This window comes from Columba livia, chromosome Z (assembly GCF_036013475.1).
Source record: "Columba livia isolate bColLiv1 breed racing homer chromosome Z, bColLiv1.pat.W.v2, whole genome shotgun sequence".
In the NCBI taxonomy this organism is placed as follows: Eukaryota; Metazoa; Chordata; class Aves; order Columbiformes; family Columbidae; genus Columba; species Columba livia.
Genome location: NC_088642.1, coordinates 3,169,672 through 3,194,551, shown reverse-complemented (window position 1 = coordinate 3,194,551; position 24,880 = coordinate 3,169,672). Strand labels below are relative to the sequence as shown.

Genomic DNA, 24,880 nt, shown 5'->3' with positions numbered 1-24,880 from the left:
GTCAGACTCTTCTTCTTTTGTGTGGGGAACAAGCACATCTCAAAGGACAATATGCAGCCCTTATTTCTTGGATGCAGTTTATTTTTTAAGGCAAATGAAACAGAAAAATTAACTCCTAGTGGGCAGGTCTGATTGAGAATTTCCTTAAGTAACTTTCACTGCACCTGTCATTTGAATCTGTGTTTGACTGATTTTGTATTCTAATTTCAGCTGAAAGCAGGGGTATTTAGTGTCTCAGAAAGCAGCATCTGTCTGTTAGTTGTTTAACATATACATCACTGAAGATGTTAAACTTACAGTGTTGCATGGGTTCAGAGTAAAGGAAAACATGCTTCACGTTCCCCTTGGGGATTTTTTCTCTCCCATCCTCTTCATGACTGTTACACAGATTAAAAAACTTCACACACAGCACAGCAAAATACTGTAAAAGGTTTTTATAGAACACTTTTTACATCTCATTCTAGTATTCTTTTTTTTTTTTTTCCTTTCTCCCTAAATAAAAATTAAATCAAGTCTATTTACACTTTCTACCACGCTGGTGTCACCTGCTAGATCCCTGATTTTGTGGGGCACTGGCACGTAGGTATATGCCCGGAAGGTTCTGCTGAATATGAAACTCTTAAACATATGCTTATCAATATTAATTCTTTTGCAGATATAAAACAGGAATTTGTTAGCATAATCTAGTGCTTAACACAATGTCTAGTTCCCCATCACTGCCAGAATTCCATATGTCTTAAACTGGGATATTGAAGGAAGCTGAAAGGATGCAGCTAGGATGTAAACCTTTATTTTCTCCTGAGCTGGGCTGAGCCATAAGGAGATGACAATGGCCATGCTGGCACCTGTGGAGCTGCCTGGCTTGGACGACATGTCCTGAAGAGAACATATGGTCTGTAAACCAGGTATACATTACATCATCTATTGAATCATGACCAGTTTCCTCCAAACAAGGTCTCTCTCTTGCTGGTAGGAAGTTCTGATGCAGAGGCTGGCATGGGTATAATGCTGTACATTTACTATTAACAGTTCCTTACAGAAGGCCTTGCAAAGTGCATATAGCATATAGCAAAGTGCAAAGTGCAAAGTGAAAAAATTAAGCTGGGCTCAACATTAGGGTCAGCCTTGCTCTCCCAGTGGAACTTCCAAATTCCTAGAAAATATAGGAAGTTTAGTGCTCTTGCTATGATCCTGTGCATGCTCACAACCACCCTGCAAATAATCGAGAATAATGGAAGCTACGTTTCTCTGCAGGAAAAAAGAAACAAGACCATATTGCCTATACAGAAATTATCTGTTAAAAACTTTGGTTTGATTTTCAAACACCACAAGAGAGCCTGGGATTTAGCACCAAATCAACATGTCTGAGATGTTGGCAGAACCATGGAGGGGTTGAGGGATTTCCAGGGCAAACACTTGACCTCGGAGAAGGAACGTGATCCTGCCTCTATCCCAGGCAAGTCATAATTCCCACCTAGTTCATCAAAACCGAACTTAAACCTTCTAGTGAAATCCTGGGAAGTGCTGGAGTCAGTGTTACTCACTTTATAATTTTAAAGCCATTTGAAAGTTTCGACATTTGTTTTCCCTGAAAATATTCTACCGTTAACACTACAATGAACAAATATTTCCCACGGTCAGAATAAGGAACTAATGCTGAAAAACCCACTAAATCATTATTTCACTATTTTAGCAACATATTTTCACAGAAAAAATTAAAACATTAATGTGAGATATTTAAGAAACCCATAATATGTTGTATAAAGTTAGATTAAATTCACAGAAACAATGAATCTGATCCTGGAATAGAGTTTGCTGTGTCAGTTAGTAAGTTAGTAGGGGTAAATATGAAAAAAGAAAATATTCCTCATGAATAGTAAGTTAATTAAGTACTTCAAAAATTTTATACCATGTGTTTATAATCAAGATGTAGAAGAAACCTATTAGAGAAGATGATTTAGGCTATTGAGAAGTTTCTTTTGCCTTTTTGCCACAGTTCTGCATTGATCCTGCAGCTTTAATTAACCATCAGCTTCGATTCACACAAAGTTTCAAGCAGTCCAGACATTCAGCTTTCCAACCATTCTTCATGATGTCCTCCTACAACACTGATTACATTACTGACTACGTACTGCAGGCAACAAGCACTGTCTTGGGTTGTCTACCTGTCTGCCTGAGTTACTCCTCTAGGCAAAGCCAAGATGTTTTCAGACACATCGTGATTTTTTAAATAGTCCATGCTAGTCCACGTTCAGATCAGTCCAGGACAAAAAACTCTCCCTTGGAGGTGTGGGTTCTGGCATGCATTAGGACAAGTGTGACCAGCAGGTGGAGGGAGGTTGTTCCTCCCCCTCTGCTCTGCCCTGGTGAGGCCACATCTGCAGGTCTGTGTCCAGTTCTGGGCTCCCCAGATTAAGAAGGACAAGGATTCACTGGAGAGAGTCCAGTGGAGGGACACAAAGATACTGAGGGGTCTGGAGCATCTTTCTGATGAGGAGAGACCGAGAGACCTGGGGCTGTTCAGCGTGGAGAAGAGAAGTTGAGAGGGATCTTATCAATGTGATTAATATCTCCAGGGTGGGTGTCAAGAGGATGGACCAGGCTCTGTTCAGTGGTGCCCAATGACAGGGTGAGGGGCAACGGGCACAGACTGAAGCACAGGAGGTTCCATGTGAACATGAGGAGAAACTTCTTTCCTTTGAGGTGCCAGAGCCTGGCCCAGGCTGCCTAGAGAGGTTGTGGAGTCTCCTTCTCTGAGACATTCAAACCCTTCAGCCCCAACCACCCTGTGATTCTGTGGTCTTCAAAAATGCCCATTCTTCCTGAAATACATTCTATTTCGGCCTTCTGGTACTGCAGAAGTTCTCAGTGGAAATCTGGACAACCAGCCCTAATGAAAGAAACCTCTGTCCCTGCAGTCCTGTGACTATGCACGTCTTCTGCCACTCCTGCGGCAGTGCGGATTCAGCTTTTAAGTTCTGCACAGTGTCTGGTCTGACCTGCATGCAGTTACAGATATGGCTATTAATAAAATCATTGACCCTTTCAAATTCCTTCCTTTGGATCTGTGATCTGCCATGAATTTTTGGGTCAAGCTTATCTGTATTAGGGTAGCAAACAGAGACCGCTCCTGGAACTATAGTGTGTCAGACACTGAAGCTGGGCATCATCAGAGCCCGTTCTTGCCATGAAAATTTATAATTTTAGGAGTCAAAAAGGTCAGAAAGGGGTTTGTTAGAGAATGCAAACAGGAATTGTGATTTAGAGGTGATGTTTGAGAGTGTGCAACTTGCTCAGCTTGCAAACATGGACTAGGATGCAAACCCAAGGTGACAACGCTCTGCTTTGCTGACAAACAAGTCTGGAAGTCCTGAAGGGACACCCAAACTGAGAAACTAATCTGCAGACAGGGCCTGGATCACCCCTGGCTTTTACCAGTAGGCTGAGCTTTGGCGGCTCTGTGAATGTGTATGTCACTGCGCTGTCACAGGCAGTGCTGAAATGGACAGGGAGACTAAGTGTCTCAGCCAAAAGGGTATTTAAGAATCTTCCTCCTATTAAAATTTGGGGAGTTAATGAAAATCCTCATTTGGCGCTTGGCTGCAGTGAATCGTCCAGGGCTGCAATTCAGATTAAGGACTTAGAGTGAGATGTTAAACTCAGTTCTTGGCTGGGCTGGGAGTTGTTCAGACCTTTGGGAATTGCAGATACCCATAACCATGAGCCCCGTTACACTGATCTGAGTCTAAAATAAACTCCCCAAGCTGAAGGGAACGATCTGTGCTTGTCCTGCTCACACACCAACACGCCATGAGCACTGCTGACATACTTTATAAAGTATCACTAATTCTCACTAATTAACGTCTGACCAGATTTCCATCCTCCACAACACACTGCCAAGAAGAAACCCCACAACCGACCCCACTGATACTTGCTATATCGCACCAGCTTCCAGTGTTTAATTCTCTCTAGCACTGGACCAGCACTACATCTTCCTTTCCATCGGCCAGACACTTTTGCACATTTATCAGCAGTTTTTGGTGGTGGTGTTGAGCTTTTGCTAGAGAGCCTGCAACCTTTTATTTATTTAAATAGCCAAGCACACCCATCAGTTGTGTGGTTTTTTCTTTAAAAACCTAAAATGGAGAAGACAGAATGGTAGTTTATCTACAGTCTATTATTAATCTCCAACGCGGGGAGCTGGAACAACATCTGGCCTACGGGATTCAGTGCTCTACAAGCAGGCATGAAAGAAATGGTTTTGACATGGAGAGACATCCCCAGGAGAGCTCTCCTCTAAGGAGAGGGAAGCACGGCATGGCATTCACCCAGAATAGGGATTTTTTTGCAGAACATTCCCATCATCATCACCTTTATTTAAACTTCACTTTCAATCAGCTTTTTTATTTGCTTCCAGGTGTATCCAGCAGCTCCTCTGGAACGAAGAAGTTTCTGCGTGGGTTTTTTTCCATGCATTGTGGGTAGGAAGGTATGTGGGAACTGTAATTCAGTCACTTTAAATCACATGAAGCTGAAGCTTGAAAAGAAAAATAATAATAAATGGTTCAGATTGTCAGGCTCAGTGCAATTCTCAATCAATTAAAGCTTATTTTAGCATCAGGGCAGTTTATTTTTAAAAAGTTCTCCTGGCACTTTGATGCTTTCATGTTACTGTGCAGCTAAAAAGGTCTTGCTGGGAACAAATTACTCTTGGTAAAGCATTTTCTGAACTGCATTTTTAGCTTCTGTCAAATAGCACTAAATAAGATCCACATGAGCAAACAGCAGCAACAAAATAGCTACTGGCGGTGATAGAGTAAGGCTTTGGACTTGGGTAAAGGAGGAAGATAAACCTGGGGTACAAGCACAGTAAGCCATTGAGGGTATTCTATACCAAATAATTGCTTTTTTCACAATTACTTTAAAATCAAATATTATATCTGCATTTTGGATCCTTATTTTGTGCCATTATCATCTCACAGAGGTGGATGACACAGGAACAGACAAATCAGCATTCTTCTTTTGCAAGCCATGCAGCGCTTAAGAAAATGAACCATGATGTTGGATTCACACTGAAAGTTTCACGGGTCCGAAAGCTGCCTAATTGATAAGCAAAGCTCCTCCTTGTGATAACAAAAGGCATAACTAGCACGGTTTGTGGGTCTTTGCAGTCTATAAAAGTATCTGGCAAACAACGACGCTCTGAGTTCACCTCCTTTGGAATCACGGACAAAATATTTGCTTAATAAAAGGGGCAATAATCACAATAAACTCTCCATATATATTTTTGCTTTACTGTGGCAAAGAGGTTATGGAAGATATACATACTGTTGCACACAGTCGGTACAAAGTGATTACATTTTTGCTCTGAAATTTAACAGGCAGATGAAAAGAAAGGTGGAAAGGGTAGTTGAAGACTGTGCCTTACCCCTTTTTACTTTACAGCTTTCCCACTTTCTCTTGTTTTTCCTGCTTCAGGCCTAGAGCCATCCCTTACACTGTCCTGGGTAGAGTTTTTCCATTCCCTTTTCCAAATGGGAAAAATGAACCACATCATATACAAAGTAGCAGGGAACTTAAAGCCTTTTAGCCCGTCAGGGAACTATGGCATGGTCATTAACTTCCCTCTGACAGCTTCATGTTCAAGGTGTTATCCCTTCGACTGGCATAATGCTACAGGTTTGGTTTGGAAATCCAAGGAAGATGTAGTTCAGATGTACACATATAGAATCCATATGCTTTGGGTAAAGGAAGGACAGGCCTTTTTCCTCAGGGTTACACCTTCCTGTTGATGAAGCAGAGGAACTGGCTGGCACTGCAAAAATCAGTGTTTTCATGATAAAAGTTGTGCTGCGACACATGATCTCAGTTTAGGTGGTCACCAGCTTCACAGGATAAGGGGTGATGGTTTTAAACGAGAAGATGGGACATTCAGATTAGACATAAGGAAGAAATTTTTTACGATGACGGTGGTAAAATACTGTCCTAGGTTGGCCAGGGACGTGGTAGATGAACCATCCCTGGAGACACCCCAGGCCAGGCTGGACAGGGCTCTGAGCAACCTGAGCTGGTGAAGATGTCCCTGCTCATGGCAGGGGTGGCACTGGGGGAGCTGGAAAGGTCCCTTCCAACCCAAACTGTTCTATGATTCTCACATTTTGCTCTGGGCCACACACCTGATAAATCCCTGCGAGCTCTGACACACAGCAGAGCTTGACTTGGAACGTTAAATACACAGTTGAATTCACCAGCTGCTGCCTCCAACCAGCAAAACACCCTTCCCTAAAATACACAGGAGAACCATTAACTCTGCATTTCGTGTCTGTTGCCCCTCCTTGCTACCCCCACTCTCCCATCGCGGAACGTATTTGCTCCAGAACCGATATGTTCCTGTTACGAGTATTATTTTCCCAGCAGCTAGTGAAAAGTTGCAGAGCTAGAAAAAAGTTACAGTTCAACAATATCCATCCAAACCGATTCCAGACATCACTGAGAATCTTGAGTATCTTTCTGATGAGAAGAGACTGAGAGAGCGGTGGCTGTTCAGCTGGAGAAGAGAAGCTGAGAGGGATCTTATCAATGTTTATAAATATCTGTAGGGTGGGTGTCAAGAGGATGGACCAGACTCTGTTCAGTGGTGTCCAGTGACAGGGTGAGGGACAATGGGCACAGACTGAAACACAGGAGGTTCCATCTGAATATGAGGAGAAACTTCTTTCCTTTGAGGTGGCAGAGCCTGGCCCAGGCTGCCCAGAGAGGTTGTGGAGTCTCCTTCTCTGAGACATTCCAACCCGCCTGGACACGATCCTGTGTGACCTGCTCTGGTGACCCTGCTTGAGCAGGTGGGTTGGACTGGATGATCTCCAGAGGTCCCTCCCAACCCAAACCAGTCTGTGATTCTGTTATCAGCTCCACATGTTTCATACCCCATTGGTTTTAATAGGATATTAATATTAAAAGCAAGATATTCAAATAAAAAATCATTAACTATTCCTTAGTTTGCCATTTTTGCAGAACTACCCAGTCCCTTTTTAATGTTAAATCCTAAACTTCCTCACATCAGGCCAAAAGCCAAGTTCATCCTTATCCCACCCAAGGGGAGACAACAGCCCAAACTATAACATCGTTTTCCAATCAGGAGATGTTTCACCAGGCTTCCTTCATGACCTCAGGCAGAGCTACACAGCAGCACTGAGGTCTCCAAGCTGGCTTGAGCAGGCAAAACAGCACTTCTGACAAAGCACAGCTTCTTCCAGCACTTGAACTGGGCTTTCTACACCGTGTGATCGAGTCATCTACTACTTCATCACCTCGCCTTACACTCCATATGCCATGCAGATGTATATCTTTACCCTCCTCAGCATCTTTTTCCTCATTTTGGAACTGGCAATCATTGCGTTTCTTGGCCTTGTAGGTGTATTGCAGGAGTAACAAGGACAACTGGATTAAGTTTTCCGCTTATGGCATAAACAAACTCTTCTGCCTTTTAACATATGACCGTGTCAGTCTTAAGACTGCAAGAGCAGGATCCGCCTGACTGGGCACAGGATTCAGTTCCCTAAGCTCTGCCATCCTGAACTGTTTGACATGACACAGGATCATCGCGTTAAGATGGACGAGTATCACACACAGCTCATGGGAACGAGGAAATCCAGGTATTAACGGTGCTAAGTATAGATGTACCTGACTCTCCCCATAAATTTATTTGCCTGCTGAAACCCTCTGTGCAGTTAGCTGAGATTTAATCAATGCACTCCATGGAGACTAGCAGTTCTTTTCATCCTAAAGCAAATTTCTCAGCTGTGTCAAATGATTCACATCCTAGAAGTGCCTTCGTCTTTCCTGACTATAATCACAGAATCGTAGAACACCAGATTGGAAGGGACCACAACAATCATCTGGTCCAACCTTTCTTGGCACCAGCCCGATCTAGACAAGACGGCCCAGCAATGTGTCCAGCTGAACCTTAAAAGTGTCCAATGTTGGGGAATCCATCACTTCCCTGGGGAGATTATTCCAATGACTGATTTTTCTCATCACGAAAAGTTTTCCTCCTGTGTCCAACACAATCTTAGGATTCAGCTGCAGGTATCTGCACAGTGGATGGCAAAACACTGGTGAGACAACAGCATCAAAACAAGTGGAAGTCAACAGCAACTATATAACAGAAGGAAGTGTGCTATGAATGTTTCCCGTTCAATATTTAATCCACTGAAAGTGCCTATATTAATTCCAGTGAAACAGTCACAAACTCACATTTCCTGCAGTGAACTGCCACTGAAGGGGAAAAAAGATTCAGAATTCCACCTACATTTCCACTATTAGTCTGGTACTCTTCTTTTCTCTTTTATAGCTTCTGTAGAAAATCATCAGCAAATGAATAAAACATACTTTCATGCGAATGAAACAACATGTGCCAGCTTTGCTGCTGGCGTTCTGTCCACATGACTAGCACTCCCCTTCGCTAACCCTGTTTTACCCCTTTCACTATTAACCCTCCTCTCACCGTGAAAAAGAAGACAGGCAAACCTGGGAGTCGTGGTAATTCCTTCCTCCCAGGAACATTAAAAAATGGTCTGGAGTGAGAAGAGAAGGGGAGTTGCGTTTCCAGACAGTGCAAGAAAATCTCATGCTTTGAAATACCATTTTTGCTAGAACTAGAAGAATTTAGAAAGCAACAAAAATGAAATAATTTGAAACTATTAAAAGAAACAAACCCATTTATATAGCACATGGCTTTCGGAAGTCCCTGCAACACCGCAAAGTGCTTACTGAGATTCAAAAACTCCTTGACGATCCATGCACTGATGGTTTCACAGATTGTGTGCTAACACCCCAGAATCACGGGGTGCGCCGCTCAAAACTTGCTTATCTAATCTATTCTGTAATCATCTGTTAGGAAGGTGAGAGATAGGAACTGCTTGCATGACCTAAAGCATTTATTACTCAACATCCCTTCATTTTCATGCCCTTTGCTAAAACGCTTGACCTCCAGGTTCCCCCACAGGGATGGCAGAGAATAATATAAAATGAAAAAATACTTGTGTTTGCATAATTTGGCGACTGCATGAAATCTGAGAGTGCAATCAGGGAAGTTAAGGATTGTTAAGGGAATCTGCCCTGGTTTTTAGGTTATGTTTCACATTTTGGTCATCTCACTTGGCTACAGACTAAATACCAACTGTTGTGGCAATAACAAATAGAGTTTATGGGGCTCTAGTTCCCAGTACACACACTGCTTTGTTTGCTATGAACGCTTCAGGAAAAGGAATTTAAATGCCTACGGAATAAATCTTCACTCCCTGCACCATTTGAAGGTTAGCAGAGACAGCCTTGAACAACAAGCAGCTAACGACTGGGTAAATGCCAGATTTCACGGAGTTGTGCCAGGGACGTATTTGGCCATGTATTTTTCATTTGTACATCCCCCATAAAGTTGAATCATCAGGCAAATTTTGCACTACTGCTTAATCAGAACTTAAGCCAGTACATGCTTAAATCAATGGGAGGAAATCTTGAATTCCAAGGGAGGAAGCAGATCCTGAATCACTTTTATATCAATTCAGACCCACTTTTTTTTTTTTTTCTTTTTAATTGCTGTTCTCACAGCAAAATCTGCTGTGCAAATGACTTTAATCTATCCCTGTTACCATAAGTAATAGAGATCCTTAATCCAGCAATTGGCCAAGCACCCACAAACTCTTCTAAATCCCTGGGGAAAGCTTAGAGCAATCCTGGAAAGCATCCAACATGGTATTGGACTGATACGTAGAATAGCTATTTCAAGCTTTTTTCCCTATTTGTTACCATGCCGGATTTAAAATAAATAAATAAATAAATAAATTTTTTTTAAAGGCATTAACTAATTATTTTAATTGCACATTTTGTAGTATTTCTCATGGGACCTGGACTGCAGCTGCCTCAGCTCGATCCCATCTGGCTGGAGGATGGGAAGCTATTATAAAATGTGTTTTCCCCAGAGTGAACAGGACTTTCTGCTGCAGCTGGATTTGTGGAGGTGGGGGAGCTATTGGAAGCAGGTGTATTGCACATAAACGCTCCCTGGTTTGAAACTATCTAATGGACACCAGCAGAAAAACTTCAATCAGCTCCAGATGATCAAAACCAGCCTAACTCCCACCCCCTTTTGGCCACAGGGGGGGATACACACGATAATTACTTTTAAAAGAACAAATACCTTTGTGGGACCGATGTCTTGAAAAGGTATTGACGGCTTCCCAATAGGAATTTTTTTAGTTTCTGAAGGCAAAACATAGCAACTTTTTGGAGCAGTCGTGATCTTGCAAGCAATGAATTATCTGCAACAAGACTAAGATCACTTATGGAAAAATATGCTGTTAGGAATGAAGCGAAGGAAAACACCCCCACAGAAACCTGATTAATCAAGTACAATTGGCAGCAAGCAGAGAGATTGTGTTCTTTAGGAGACATTTTTTAGAGCAGATGATTTTTTGCTTGGCTTCAAGTGATGTAGTTGTGTTTTCCCTACTTCCATTCCTGTCTCAGCCCTTGTCAGGGTCTCTGTCAGTAACTCAGACCCCCATGTCCTGCCTCATTTTGCTTGGGCTCCAGTCTTGGTGACAAGAGGGAAGATGACTGAGATGTTCATTGGTTCCAACCAGGCTGTCATTGCGGAAAATCTCCATTTCCCTCTGAAAATCCTGCTCATGTTAAAGATGAGCTACAAGTGTATAACAGGCACTGAGATGGGGATAAGTTGTCCCCAGGAGCTGGTCAGATCCTGTTCTCCAGAGGATTTTTGATAACATAACCTCCTGAACATGCTACTGGGAAACTCTTTATTCCCAACTTCTTTAGGGTGGACTAGAGGGTGAAGTTTCCCCCCATCAAAGTTAGAATTCGATAGCCAGAAGTGGCTGTTGCTCTTTTTCCGTGTCTGATGCTAAGGAGTTAACTTTTCTCCCCCTGTGTTATTTTAGCTCCTTTTCTGAACATGTAACAGATGTGCCCAGAGCCCAGAAAAAGGAGCTTTGGGAAACATTTATGTTTTTTCACTAAATAAATTCTGACAAGTTGAACATCCAAAGTACAACATCTCCCTTTCCATCCTCAACCTCTGCCTCCCAGCCTGGGGAGACTGTCAAAGGCCTTTTCTCCTCATGTTTTCTGTGTCTGCAGCCTGGTCTGAGCACTGTGTTCCCATTTGCATGCTACCCTTGGGCAGCACAGCATCTCCCGGCTCTGGAAGAGACTAAATTATATCAATTTGGGTACAAAAAAGGTTTTCTTTGACTCTCCTACACCTGTGCAGTTGTCTAAAGAAAGTGCAGCATCTGGTCTAATAGGCCATAATTAAAAACAAACAAATATATAAATAAATACCATGTGCTCAAATGTTTCCAACTAGCTGTTCCAGACTACATTATTTTATGGAAATGTTCGTGGTTTGCTGGGATATAGAGGGTTTTTAATGACTGAAGATAACATCAAGCTGCAGTATTGGAAGCACTACAGCCTGGCCTAAGCTGGTATTACCAACAAAAAAAAAGCAGACCTGTCCTGCTCTCAGCTGCTTGTCTTTGTTGTTGCACTGCTCCTTCCCTGTTATAGCATTAGTGTTTGCACCAATGTGGTGTGACCACCAGAAAGGCAAAGAAAAAGAATTAAAATGTTAGTTTTCACGTGGATCAGCTTCCCAGTCCAGTTTTGCTGCACAAGCACACACACACGGAAAACTGGAGAGGGGATGATACACAGGAGGTATGAGCAGGGAAGCTGGAGATCATGGAATCGTAGAGTCATTTTGGTCAGAAGAGATCCTTACGATCATCATGTCCAACCATAACCTAACTCTAGCACTAAACCATGTCCCTAAGAACCTCGTCTAAACACCTTTTAAACCCCTCCAGGGATGGTGACTCCAGCACTGCCCTGGGCAGCCTGTTCCAAAGCCCCACAGCCCTTTGGGGAAGAAATTGTTCCCCACATCCAACCTCAACCTCCCCTGGCGCAACTTGAGGCCGTTTCCTCTTGTCTTGTCACTTGTGCCTTGGGAGAACAGACGAACCCCCTTCATGCTACAACCTCCTTTCAGGTAGTTGTAGACAGTGACAAGCTCTCCCCTCAGCCTCCTTTTCTTCAGGTTGAACAGCCTCAGTTCCCTCAGCTCCTCCTCATCAGACTTGTGCCCCAGACCCCTTACCAGCCTTGTCACCCTCCTCTGAACTCTTTCCAGCACCTCAGTGTCTTTCCTATAGTGAGGAGCCTAAAACTGAACACAGGATTCGAGGTGGGGCCTCACCAGCACCGACTATGAGGGGAATGGTGAAGAGCTGCGAAGATGAAGGGGTGAGAAGGCTGAACTGTTTTTGCAGCTGTGCTGGCTTCCATCAGCTCCGAGTGTTTGCAAAATGACAGCCTGAACAACTGACTTGTGGCATCCTCAAGCAAGTCCCACTGAAATCTTCAGACAACTTTGAATCACGTCTCTATTTTTGCCCAACACAGTCTGACTTTCCAACCAAACCGCTCAGCCCAAGTAGGCAGGAGGATAAAGATGTGTTACACAAGTGGCCAAGATGAAAAGCCTAGGAGCCATATAGAGATGGATTTTAACTGCAGGAGAACTCCTGCCTTGCTGTGTGACCTTGGCAAAGGCACTTGGCCTCAATTTGCCTCAGCTGGAAAGCTGGTGGGGAGGAACGTGCGGGTGCACAGGCCTGACAGTGCTATGCTGTGGCTGAGATGGGTTTTGCTGGATGTTGTGTAGCTGCTCGTGGGCAATTATGTACAAAATCACAACAGTGATGCTAGGAAGCTCCAGGCATCTTCACCAGATTTTTCTGGCCACTAATCCAGCAGAAGGCCGTTAATGGCATCTGATCGCTTTCTTTGTGCAGCTGCCTTTTAAGGTCACTCTGAAGGACACAAACTCTTCCATATTTTACAGGGCAAATAATAAACATGGGTTTTAGAGAATGAGTTCTCAAAATGACAATAAACTACCGAGACATTAATTTAATCTTTTAAGTCTACAGCCATGAACTGAAATGGAATAAACTCTTGAAAAGCAAAGACCTCTGATGGGAAATTAAATACCCCCTAATGAGAGCAGATGAAGAACTAATACATGATATTTCCAGTACTAAAAACATTTAGAACAACCCTCTGATTATGAACCCCACCCACTGTAAAGTTCCACAGCACTGCAGCTCTCACCTGGCATCACCACACATGGAGAAGTCCAGAACATCCACCAAGGAGTTCACAATGGGCCAGCGTGCAGCAGAGATTTTCAGTATGGGTCAGAGGGGGATGGAAGAGCAGCCAGCAGCGTGGTCCACATCACCCATGCACAGAGAGGACCAGACCTGCCAGCTCCAGCTGGGAAGACTTTCAACACCAGGAGCTGGTATTAAGCTAAAGAGCCTTTCAATCCAGCCTTTGGATGATGAATTTTAGTGTGGTTATAGAATCAGAGAGTCATAGAATCATTTTGGTTGGAAAAGACCCTCAGGACCATAAAGTCCAACCATAACTTAACTCTAGCACTAAACTATGTCCCTAAGAACTTAGTCTAAATGCCTTTTAAACTCCTCCAGGTTTCCTCTCAGCTTCTTCCACCCACTCCACCACTGCCCTGGGCAGCCTGTTCCAATGCCCAACAGCCCTTTCCAGGAATAATTTTTGCCTAATATCCAATCTGAACTTCCCCTTGCGCAACTTGAGGCCATTTCCTCTTGTCCTATCACTGGCTACTTGGGAGAAGAGGTCAACACCCCCCATGCTACAACCTCCTTTCACGTAGTGCAATGTCCAGCGCTGGCTATGGCTGGTTATGATGATTTTTTCCTTCCCAGCACAGATAACAGGCGTATGCTTCATTGCCTGACTTGAAAAGACCTCGCACAGCAACCTAGAGACACTGACTTTTATTGCTCAAGTGTTGCCCTGATGTCAGAGGGCTAACAGCTCTTTATGAGTCAGAAGAGCCAGCTATCACATGCAAAAAGAGCAAAAACGGAGCCAGGCCAGTGGGAGAAAAGAGAAACAGAGCTCTGCCTCTTTTGAGACTTCGGCAGCTCCTTTCAGCTTCAAGGAAAGGGTTAATCTGACTCAGAAAGGATGGTGAGCATCACCACACAGATTGGTTTGCAACGAGATGTAGCTTCCCCCTAGCTAAAGACCGTGACAATAAAATTGTGTTACTCGGCACGCGTACCACTGCCTGCCTTCCTCTTCGTCCCCACGAGGGGTTAAATTAGAAGTCCAGTATGGGAAACTCTGAGGGAGTGGGTGGAAGAAGCTGAAAGGGAACCTGGACATCAGAGGCACCAGCTAAACAGCATAAACATACTGAAAAATCCCCCATCCTGTGGAACGGCTCCAATACAGGACTAGGTTCGGAACAATGACTCAGCTCTGCCTAGATCTCTTAAAAATACATTGGAAAAAAACCCCACATTTTAAAACACTAGGGTTTTTATTACAGACTAGTAAATGTCCAGAGGGAAAACCAAGCAGCTTGTGTAGCGAGTGAGTCTCGCTGTGAAGTCAAATGCAATTTTTCATTTGGCTTGCGGTCAAAAGAAGATCCAAGTGACGGGCTGAACGCTGCCTTCACAACCACATCAGACAGAAGTGTAGTTGAGGGCAAAATTTGTTTGTAAAAAAGAAGTGAACTGGCCATTTCAATCCCTGCTGTAAGCATTCCTGATTAACCACAGCTCATGATTTTAGAATAGTGGGTCTGAGGATTACAGTATTATGTAGGCCGAAAACACTACATCACACCTCTAAAATTACTTTGCTTTGTACCATTTAACACGCTGCATATACTTAGGATCAGCTCTTAGGTCCTCATTCACTACTGGGAAGCTCCAGCTCAGTTCTAGTTAACATTTAGGGTTACTCACTCTCTCTCAGCTGCTTTTATAAGAGATTCTGCCCCCAGCTCTGCTTTATCATATTTTCTCGCTTGTAGTCTTCAAATCCTACCTTAATGGTTTCCCTGGGAACGAATGAACGTCCCACATGAAGATTAAGGAGAACTACAAGCCCTATTTTTTTCCTTTACTTGGATAATTCTTAACACAAAATAGTAATTGACTCAAATATCTTAACTGTAAATAACACACCAGACTATCAGATTACCTCCTGAAAAAAAAATCACATCAAAATATACTCATCTCTAAAGTTCATGATCCAAACGTCATTTTTTACATGTTGAACTTCCAGAGTTCAGGCATGAGACTGTTTTACTTGCGGGTCTTTGCTCTTTTACTGCAAATAATGTAAATTAAATTTTCTAGGTGTCACATTATAGAAGTGGCAAATAAATGCACAATCTTAATAGCATTAATTACATCGACATCTAATTAAGGATACATATTGTGCTTTTTCTAAACAGAAATTTAAAAAAAAAATAATCCAGATTTCTTTCTGGAGGAAACATCCATAGGATTTTACTACGGACCTACTCAGAACATGTCTGTGGTATGTAAAATGCAGAATTAATTTGAGTGATAGATCTTTAGCAGAGTTGTTCAGCAGACTCCTGCTGTAGCCAGCAGGTGAAAACAGACATCTCCAGAAATGTTTAATCACTTTTTAAGGTAGACAGACTGCCAAATCAGCCATTGGGTGTGTTTCTATCTCCACACTGAGATTAATCCCAGTTTGGTTCAAAGCTCACTAAAGATGATGCAGAAATGCATATTAACATTCTAGAGCTCTGGTTCATTACATCACTGAGAGGTGATTAGGACTCCTTTACTTCTTTTGACAACTCTACAGCAACTTCGACTCCTGCTTAACACCAAAATATGAACCGGAGTGTGCCCAGGTGGCCAAGAGGCCACCAGCATTCTGGCTGGTACCAGCACTGGTGTGGCCAGCAGGCCCAGGGCAGTGACCGTCCCTGTGCTGGGACCTGGGGAGGCCAAACCCCAAATCCTGGGGGCAGTTTTGGGCTCCTCACACCAAGAAAGGCCTTGAGGTGCTGGAGCGAGTGGAGAGAAGGGAACGGAGCTGGGGAAGGGGCTGGAGCACAAGTGTGATGGGAGCGGCTGAGGGACCTGGGGGGTTCAGCTGGAGAACAGGAGCTGAGGGGACACAGGGACACAAAGAAACGGCCTCAAGTTGCACCAGGGGAGGTTGAGGTTGGATCTGGGGAACAATTTCTTCCCCAAAGGGCTGTGGAGCATTGGAACAGGCTGCCCAGGGCAGTGCTGGAGTCACCATCCCTGGAGGGGTTGAAAATACACAGAGATGAGGTTCTTAGGGACATGGGTTAGTGCCAGGGGTGGATTAATGGTTGGACTCGATGATCTTGAGGGTCTCTTCCAACCAAAATGATTCTATGATTCTATTCTAAATAAAATGAGGTACCATGACTTCACATAGTGATGCAGAAGAGCATAGACAGACACACACACACATACATATATATATATGTCCGTAAGAAATACATATCAGCTTTCTCCATCTCTATGTGCCAGAGTTCACCTCAGCTTTCCTCTGCCTTTGCAGCCTGGTGGCCGGGCTGAGCTCAGTCCTCTGGTACAAGAACAGTTGTGTCCCTGCCCCCCAAGCTGGTGTGATGCCCACAGCACACGTTTATCCATAGAAAGATTTGTCTCCAAGCGATGGGCAGATTAAAGCATCCAGAGACAGCGTGACTTGCTCAAGACTCCATAAGGTGAAAGTGGCAGAGCCAGGACTGCAACACAAAACATACATTAAAGCCAGTGTACAGATGACATTGTCACCCACCCAAAACACCTTCATACCTGTCTGTTTTAACATCTTTCCTCTTTAAAAAGCATTCCAGTTGTTACAGGTAGGGGAAGAAACCCAGAAAATAGGACACTTTAATCTAAATGTCATAATTTAATTTACATGTTGTCATTTAAAATTTTGTCATCACTTAATATCTCCTGGAAGAAAGAAGGGGTATCAAGTTGAAGCAGCTTTATGGAATGAATGGTGATCAGAGTGGCACATCTACTCAGCTCAAACTGTGAGTTTCCTTGGATAAACTGAGTTTCAAACTCTCATCTACAGACCCCAAAACTCAGAAAATTACAAATTAATTTACAATGGAAGCTGTGTCCAGGTCTGCAGCCCTCAGCAGAGGACACACATGGACCTGCTGGAGAGGGGCCAGAGGAGCCACAGGAATGATCCGAGGCTGGAACAGCTCTGCTGGGAGGACATAACATAGCAATGTTTTGGCTGTCATCATAAAGAATACAAACTCCTTGCAAAATAGATCTATTGAGGTGTGTAAGGGATGGATCTCTACAATGCTTTGAATCGGCTCTTTGATATTTTTACTATTAGCTGTCTAATTGGAAATTATATCAATTTTTGCTGCAGGTCTAGGTAGCTGTTCATGCTAAGAAAATCTCACTGGCTGTAGTCTTGTTTCCAAAAATTCGATATGCATTGAACTGGAGGTTCTTAATGTATGTATGGTTATCTCTACATCAATAAGTACAAACACAGATATCTACTAAAAATTATACCCGCTTTTCTTTTTAGAACAGACTGTTACACTCTAGAAATATAATAAACTACATGATTCAAGCAAGGAAAGAATATTGATAGATACACACCCCTTACTAGGACACTGAAAAATGTATAAAAATTGAAATATTAAAAGTAATATAATTCTAAAATTAACTGTGAAATTTAAAAAATTACTTTAAAATAGGAGATAACAGTTGATAGTTCAGGAACCACAAAACACTGAATGTTTGCCAGGAGCACACAGAACACACAGTCCCTCCAACAAAGATGATCATGCACAATTTTTACACATAAAATCACTTATGGGATATCGACAGAAGCAGCAACAAAACAGAACAGATAACTGGGCACATAGTTCTCATGTTGCCAGTAAAAACAGACCAACAGCTATTTCTTTCTCAGATATTGAGTCAGGCTGTATATAATTGAGTTCACAAATTGGAACTGCTGACGTGCCCAGTGTTATAGGTCTAAAAAGAGGTATTTTGCTAAAACCACACAAGTATCTAAAAATGCAGAAATATTGTCCCAGAGAAAGATGCTCTTCTCACTTAGCATTAAAGGGCAAAAGGTGAGATTCCACTTCAGAGCTTTTACTTGCCTTTCTGTTCTTGAAAAAGAGAACTAATAGCTCCGCAGTGGATTTACTGTGTTGCTGGTAAGACCCAGAGAGACCTGGTGAGATTTTTAGTAAGCTATTTTTCTTGTATTAATTAATGCCAATTTTCCTAATGGATACTGTAATCACAGTTATAAGCAATAAATTTAAATATTTTACAATCATTCTTTTCATATCTTAATTCTCAAATAGTCAGAATCACACTCTTGAAGGTTTTGTAAGGCAAATGCATCGTAATTCTTTGCGGAATAATTAGAAAGTTGATAAATGAACGTTAAGGGTTATAACTGATGAGGATGAGTAAATGCAATAAAAAGTAATTTTCTTGGCCTGTGGCTCCAAATCTAATTAGAACAATTCTCCTGACCTGTAACACCTCCTCCAGCACCCTCTTGCCCAATGATAAACTATTGATTACATCTATATTCTGACACTTCCCGTGACCTAATAAGCCTCCCACATCCCAATTTAAAAAATAATTTCTAAAGGAAAAGCTGACCTGAAAAGGAGCAAGAGGTAAAACTAGCAAACTGACATTCTTAGGATTCAATAAAAACGTTATTCTAATTAAATCCTATACCAATATTTTCTATAGTACCAAAGCTGTACTGATCCAGTTATCAAAGTTCTAGACAGTTAGACTTGAGTTCAAAAAACTATCTGGCAACTTTGCAACAGCTTAAAGTTGCTCCAGAGTATATAATGTCTATGGGTCACAGAACGACCTTTTTAATGAGAAAGGCTGTTTTCCATTTTTCCCAGTTTCCTTTCCCTTGTAAATCCTGGAGGTCAGAGATTCGTGGCTACATCTCCAGTGTAGCTGGTGACAGACCTTCAAATATCACACAGCCTTTTACTGAAAATTCCCTGGATCTTGGGCAACTTGGTGTTTTCAAATTGCTTCTGTCTCCTCTGAGAGAAGATGCTATATAAATGCAAATACTGACTACTCCTTTTTTCTCACTTTCCCTGACAGGAAAACACTGCTGCTTTTGAGTACTTTAGAAATACACACTTGTGTCTGAAATATGAAAATAAAAAATAAACTTCTAAAAGTAAGCTTGTATTACAGAGCATAGAATAACGGTCAAGAATAAAATCACTCTGCAAAAGCAGAAGTTTTCTTTGCACAAGGTATAAGAATTTAAGTCTGGAGCAAACCGACACTGATGACCAAAAATACCTGTAGTCTTTAAATACCTTAGTCAAAAACAGTTGCAGTCTTTCAAAACCGTGGTGCATTTACAAATTTACATGCTTTGGAAATCTTCAAGTTATTCTAGAAACAGGTTTAAGGCGCTTCTGTACATTGATCTTAAATCAAGCTTATTTTGGGCCTCTCCATTACAAAATCTGGATGATTTCTGAGCAAAAACCAAGTTGTTTGGTTACTGCTAATTTAAAATACCACACCTAATCCCTCCATCAAATACCTTAATTTGATATATCTGTGGAAAACTCTTTTTAGAAAGCAGCTATGCATGTAAGCATCCTGGCCTTCTGCCCAGAGAAAGTGCAAAGCAGTGCTGAACGGGTGGCTGGAGAGTCATTTAGTTGTTCAAAGCAAAGCTGCAGTAGGACATGGATGATGCATCATCCCTCTGTAGAGCAATTAATTGCAACCACTGCAGCCTGTGTTTGTGGTTTCTGCACTCCTGCAGGAATATCTGAGTATTTTTTTTTGCCCATGAAACAAACACAGAAGGAAACAAGCTGCGTTTTCTCTACTGGATTTTTCCTGAAAAGTCCTGGTTTGTCATTTATTGAAATCCTGGCTTTCATCTCTTTCTCCTTCCTGTGATGTTTCAGCACTTTTAAAAACCTTGTGTGTAATTAGAGCGTGTAATGTCAGAGAGGTGCAGTGCTGGTAGCAGCCCCCCCTGGATGTGATAGAAAGAGTCATTATTGCAGTCTCTCAACACGCTGGTGGATGGTGGATGCTAGATAAGAGATTTACCTGGAAACAGGAAACAATATCTTAAATCTCTTTCTTCAAGGGCAGAGCCAATGTCACATTGTAGGGTCAGAAAGATAACACTTTCTTCTCCCATTCCCATCCACAGCTTTGGATGATCTGTACTGCTATTGACTTCAATGGGGTCCCGTATGACCTGCAGCCTCAGTAGATGCCCTGATCACTCATCCCTAAAGCGTGTGCTCAAATGACTACTCGTTTGATTAACTTGGCAGCATCTGCACAATGCTCAAATACTATTCACATAGCACAGGAAAAACACATCCTGTAAGCCCAGAGAAGTCAGGTTGAGGCAAATCATACCCGAGTCAGATTTAAGAGGACTTAATTTGACTTCTGATTTGTTTACCCTTCATCACACAGTCAGCTTCCACTATGATCCTTCTTTATTTCCTAATTCTATAATTCCACGCCATTCTCTTAACATATCAAACTATTATAAGAGTTAAATACTCCAAGATTTTTTGGCAAGTACATTCCGTGCAGGTGTTAACAGCTTGCTAAAGCATGTGAAGGAAGCAATTTAAAGAACACACGAAGCTCAGTAGCGAATTGCAAGTGATCTTTAGCTTGTAATCCCCCCTCCTGTAACACGCATGCATCTTAGAGATGTTCCATGCCTGTCTCTGAACTCACATTGTCTTTCATATGAATGTATTTTACTTTAAAAAAAAGATAAATCACCACTTGGAAACTGATTATCTTGTGTTTGGAGCTGATTAACTACTTTTAAGAAAGCTTTTAGATCAATGCAGATCACTGTGGACCTAGATTTCCTGTGGAGGTTTGCACAAACGTATCGGAAACCTTCTGTAGAGAGAACAGCACATATCGTCTGCAAGAAATCCAGCCAGACCAGGGGAGCAGCAGCAACCAGATGTTTTGCAGTCAAATTGCCCCTTATTTTACTGTAATTACTTATTTACCTGCTACACATGCGATGGCTGCCCTCCTATCATGCCAGATTGCCCTTTTCTCTCTGTTTCTCCTCCACTGTCACTCGTGGACTTCTGCTTCTTTTGCTCTTTGAATCGCGGGCTCTCCCCCCTCTCTCGCCTCCCCAAAGCTCAAGCTAGATCCAGCCTTCACCTCTGCATCACCGACAGTTTCCACCAATGCTGGGTTTCAATTTCTTCCTGATGTCACATTTCAGCCCAGCCCACAAAACCCACCCCCTGCCTTGGCTCTTGCATCACCAGCTGAAAATCCCTCCTATGCTCAAGACTTTGTAAGGGATGTTTGCAGCGAACCAGCACTTTCATTCACTCCGTACTTTATGTCCTATTTCTTTTGCAGGTTTTTTTCCCTCTTACGTGACAAGAAACAGTTGTTTGTGTTGGGAGAAGCCTCTTTCATGAGCTAAATCCTTGCTTTGCTGGAAACAGATCTTTCAGCTGCTCCAATGGCAATGAAATCCCCTGGAGGCAACAAAACTTCTCTAAGGAGCATTTTTACTGTCAGGCTTTATTTTTGTATCTAAAAGAAGTATTTGGGCTACCTTTGAGGAGATTCATTTGTCTTAAAACATGAACAACATTCTAAATCTAAAACTCTATATTAATACAGTTTTTGTAGGTATGACCCCTGAAAAGAAAAAAAACACCCGAAAGGGCAGAAGACCTGTTCCCTGCATAATTTCAAGTTAAACATGGAACCTAGAGGTTAATCCTGCAAACTGTCTCATGAGTAACTTGCCTCAAACACTGATCTGTTTGGGGCCACTTATATGTGTACAGTGGTAACACAAAATAGCTTAAAATTTGTGGAATCTGGGCTATTAGATTAATAGCTACTTGAGGCCAGGACTGCCTGCTACTGTTTGTTTAACACATAGCACAAAAGCAGCTTTCTGCTCCTGCTAAAAGCCTCCAGGTAGATCTCCAGAAAGCCTGAACAATAACAACAGATTGCTGATGACATCTGGAGCAATGTCCCTGCCTTGTCAACTCTTCGTCGCATTTTACACCTCAAATCAGGTCTGATGTTTTAAAGCTGGATAAATGTGCAAGCTTGGTTAGATACACTTGCATAGATAAGAGAACGAGCAAGAAGTTACATTGCAGGACTTCTCTGTTTCCGGTACAATTTGTGATCTCTGTAATTCTGACTTAATTTATCAGTTTACTTGACTTTCCCACTTAGGAAGTGCTTTCTCCAAGTTTTGGGTAACTCATTCTGTTTAAAATGCACCAGCCACTAAATTTTGATTCTAACACAGTGAAACCATGGAAATCTAGAATCATAGAACAGTTTGGGTTGAAGGGACCTTCCCAGCTCCCCCAGTGCCCCCCCTGCCATGAGCAGGGACATCTGCACCAGCTCAGGTTGCTCAGAGCCCCGTCCAGCCTGGCCTGGGATGTCTCCAGGGATGGTTCATCTACCACCTCTCTGGCCAACCTGGGACAGGCTCTCACCACCCTCAGGGACAACAATTCCTTACTGCAGCTTCCCCACTGACAGACTAAAACTCCTAAATCAGAAAAAAGGGAATTAGAGGGATAAAATGTTTCTCTGCCACACAAGTATGCACTTGGTCAGGAAGAGCTGGTGTTCATAAAGAGCTCCCAGCACCCTCGCCTCCCCTACTTTCTTTTTCTCTGGTTGTGGAGCAGCACCGACAATTGTTTTTCTCTACAGATAAACAATCTGATGAATGCTGCGTATGTCACTGCCAAGTCACACCAGGTGATGCTCACAAATCATGGCCTGGAAGCACAACTCTGATTTCACTTTATAAAAGAATCCGCAATATTTATTTTGCATCTACCATGTATGAGCCTGAGTTAGTTTTCATTACTTTGCAGTTCCAGCTTCTGGGAACAACAGGCAAGCAGGAGATAAGGCAAGGCAAAGCATAAGAGAGATAGAGGCAGAGCTATTAGGTTGGTGCAAAAGTAATTCAGTTTTTGCATTGTTGAAATGTGCTGTTTAATATTGAAATACATTCTTAAATAAATGTGGTTTTGTTATACATCATTTTAGTGTGCTTTTCCCTTTTTTTTTTCCCCTATTGATTTATTACTTCCTGTTTATTTTAGACCATGGAAATTATGTTAGACAAAAAGCAAATTTGAGCAATTTTCTGGAATTCAAAATGGGTCATAAAGCAGCGGAGACAACTCACAACATCAACAATGCGTTTGGCACAGGATCTGCTAATAAACATATAGTGCAGTGCTGGTTCAAGAAGTTTCGCAAAGGTGACAAGAGCATAGTGGCCAGGCATCGAAAAATGGCAACAACCAATTGAGAGCAATCATCAAAGCTGATCTTCTTAGAACAACAGGAGAAGTTGCTGAAGAACTCGATGTCAACCATCCAGCACTTAAATCATTCAGCACTGAAAGCAAATTGGAAAGACAAAAAAGCTCAGTAAGTGGGTGCCTCAAGAGCTGACCGAAAACCAAAAATCATCATTTTGAAGTGTTTTCTTCTCTTATTCTACTCAACAAGGAACCATTTCTTGATGGGATTGTGGCATGCAACAAAAAGTGGATTGTATATGACCACCTGCAACAAACAGCTTCAGCGGGTGAACTGGGGAGAACTTCCAAAGCACTTCGCAAAGTCAAACTTGTACCAAAAAAAGTGGTCATGGTCACTCTTTGGTGGTCTGCTGCTGGTCTGCTCCGCTACAGGCTGAAAGGAACTCACATTTTCATAAGATCACAGAATCACTTTGGTTGGAAGAGACCCTCAAGATCGTCCAGTCCAACCATAACCTAACTCTAGCACTAAACCATGTCCGTGAGAACCTCCTCTATACCCCTTTTGAACACCTCCAAGGACGGTGAGTCCACAGCTGCCCTGGGCAGCCTGTTCCAGTGCTTCACAACTCTCTACATGAAGAATTTTGTTAACGCTTGTGCAGCATCACACCCTGAAGAGTGCAGTGAGAAAATTAAACAATCACCAATAAATTCTGAAACACAGTACTTTCCATGCAGTGACCTTCAAGGCTAGGAAGAAATTCCTGAGACCAGCATTACTACAGGGGCACAAAAACTGGCTGAGGATCAGCTGCTCCTTTGGAACAGCTACTGCTTCAACATGGGGAGAGATTCGTCCTCCTGGAATTTCAGCATCCTAAATTGTTTATTAAGGTCACTGAAATCCAAGCCTTCATAATCTCTTCTACATTATAAAGGTGGTTCGGATGATTAGCGAGGACATTTTTCATACCTTTTATCTGTTTCTTCTGGGGTTCTCTCTGAAGTGGGACCATATAGAATGGGTAGTTTTGAAGATGGAGAAGCACTCTATTCCTAGGCACAAACAGAATAGTTGAATATACATTAGAATGACCATATTTGCCAGAGAAGACAAGAGAATAGAAATCCACAGTTTGAGCTGCAATATTATTGCACCATATGCTTTCCAACAGTCAAACACAACAGAGTTCCTGCACAATCTTTTTCTTGCTGCACCCTGTTGTATTTCCACCTGGGAAGACATATGGCAGTGCCTAAGAGAGAAATTTTTTTCTCTGATTTTAATGTCATTTCCCAGCTTTAGAGGAACATTTGGTTATGAAACATGCTCAGGTCAAGGATAAAAAAAAGTTCTTATCTGTTCCTACTAGTGATAAAAACAGGCCCACTGACCTGTTGACATTATGACCAAACAAAAACTTGAAAAAAACACTTTAACTCTACTTTGTCTAGTGCATCACTGACAAAACTGTCTGTTCTGAAGAAATCTAATGCCTCACAGTTATGTCAGGGACACTAAAGTGTACAAATTTTATTTTTCAGCTCCCAGGGAACCCCGAG

General features: G+C 42.3%; 1 protein-coding gene across 6 annotated transcripts in view; it reads right to left on the bottom strand.

Annotated features, from left to right (window-relative positions):
* Positions 1-21,218, bottom strand: part of ST8SIA5 (ST8 alpha-N-acetyl-neuraminide alpha-2,8-sialyltransferase 5) — a 77,987-nt gene extending 56,769 nt beyond the window's left edge. For 2 of the 6 annotated variants that reach the window (XM_013372000.3, XM_021284896.2), the window contains exon 1: positions 21,035-21,218. Coding sequence is in view for 2 of the 6 variants with exons in the window: in XM_021284896.2 (XP_021140571.2) it covers positions 21,035-21,045 (11 nt within the window). In the remaining 4 variants the exon portion in view is untranslated. Of the gene's footprint in view, positions 1-297; positions 422-21,034 lie in introns of all 6 variants that reach the window. The other 4 variants (XM_005500412.3, XM_065046896.1, XM_065046894.1 and 1 more) reach the window with 3 other exon arrangements.
* Positions 21,219-24,880: the final 3,662 nt, after the last annotated feature.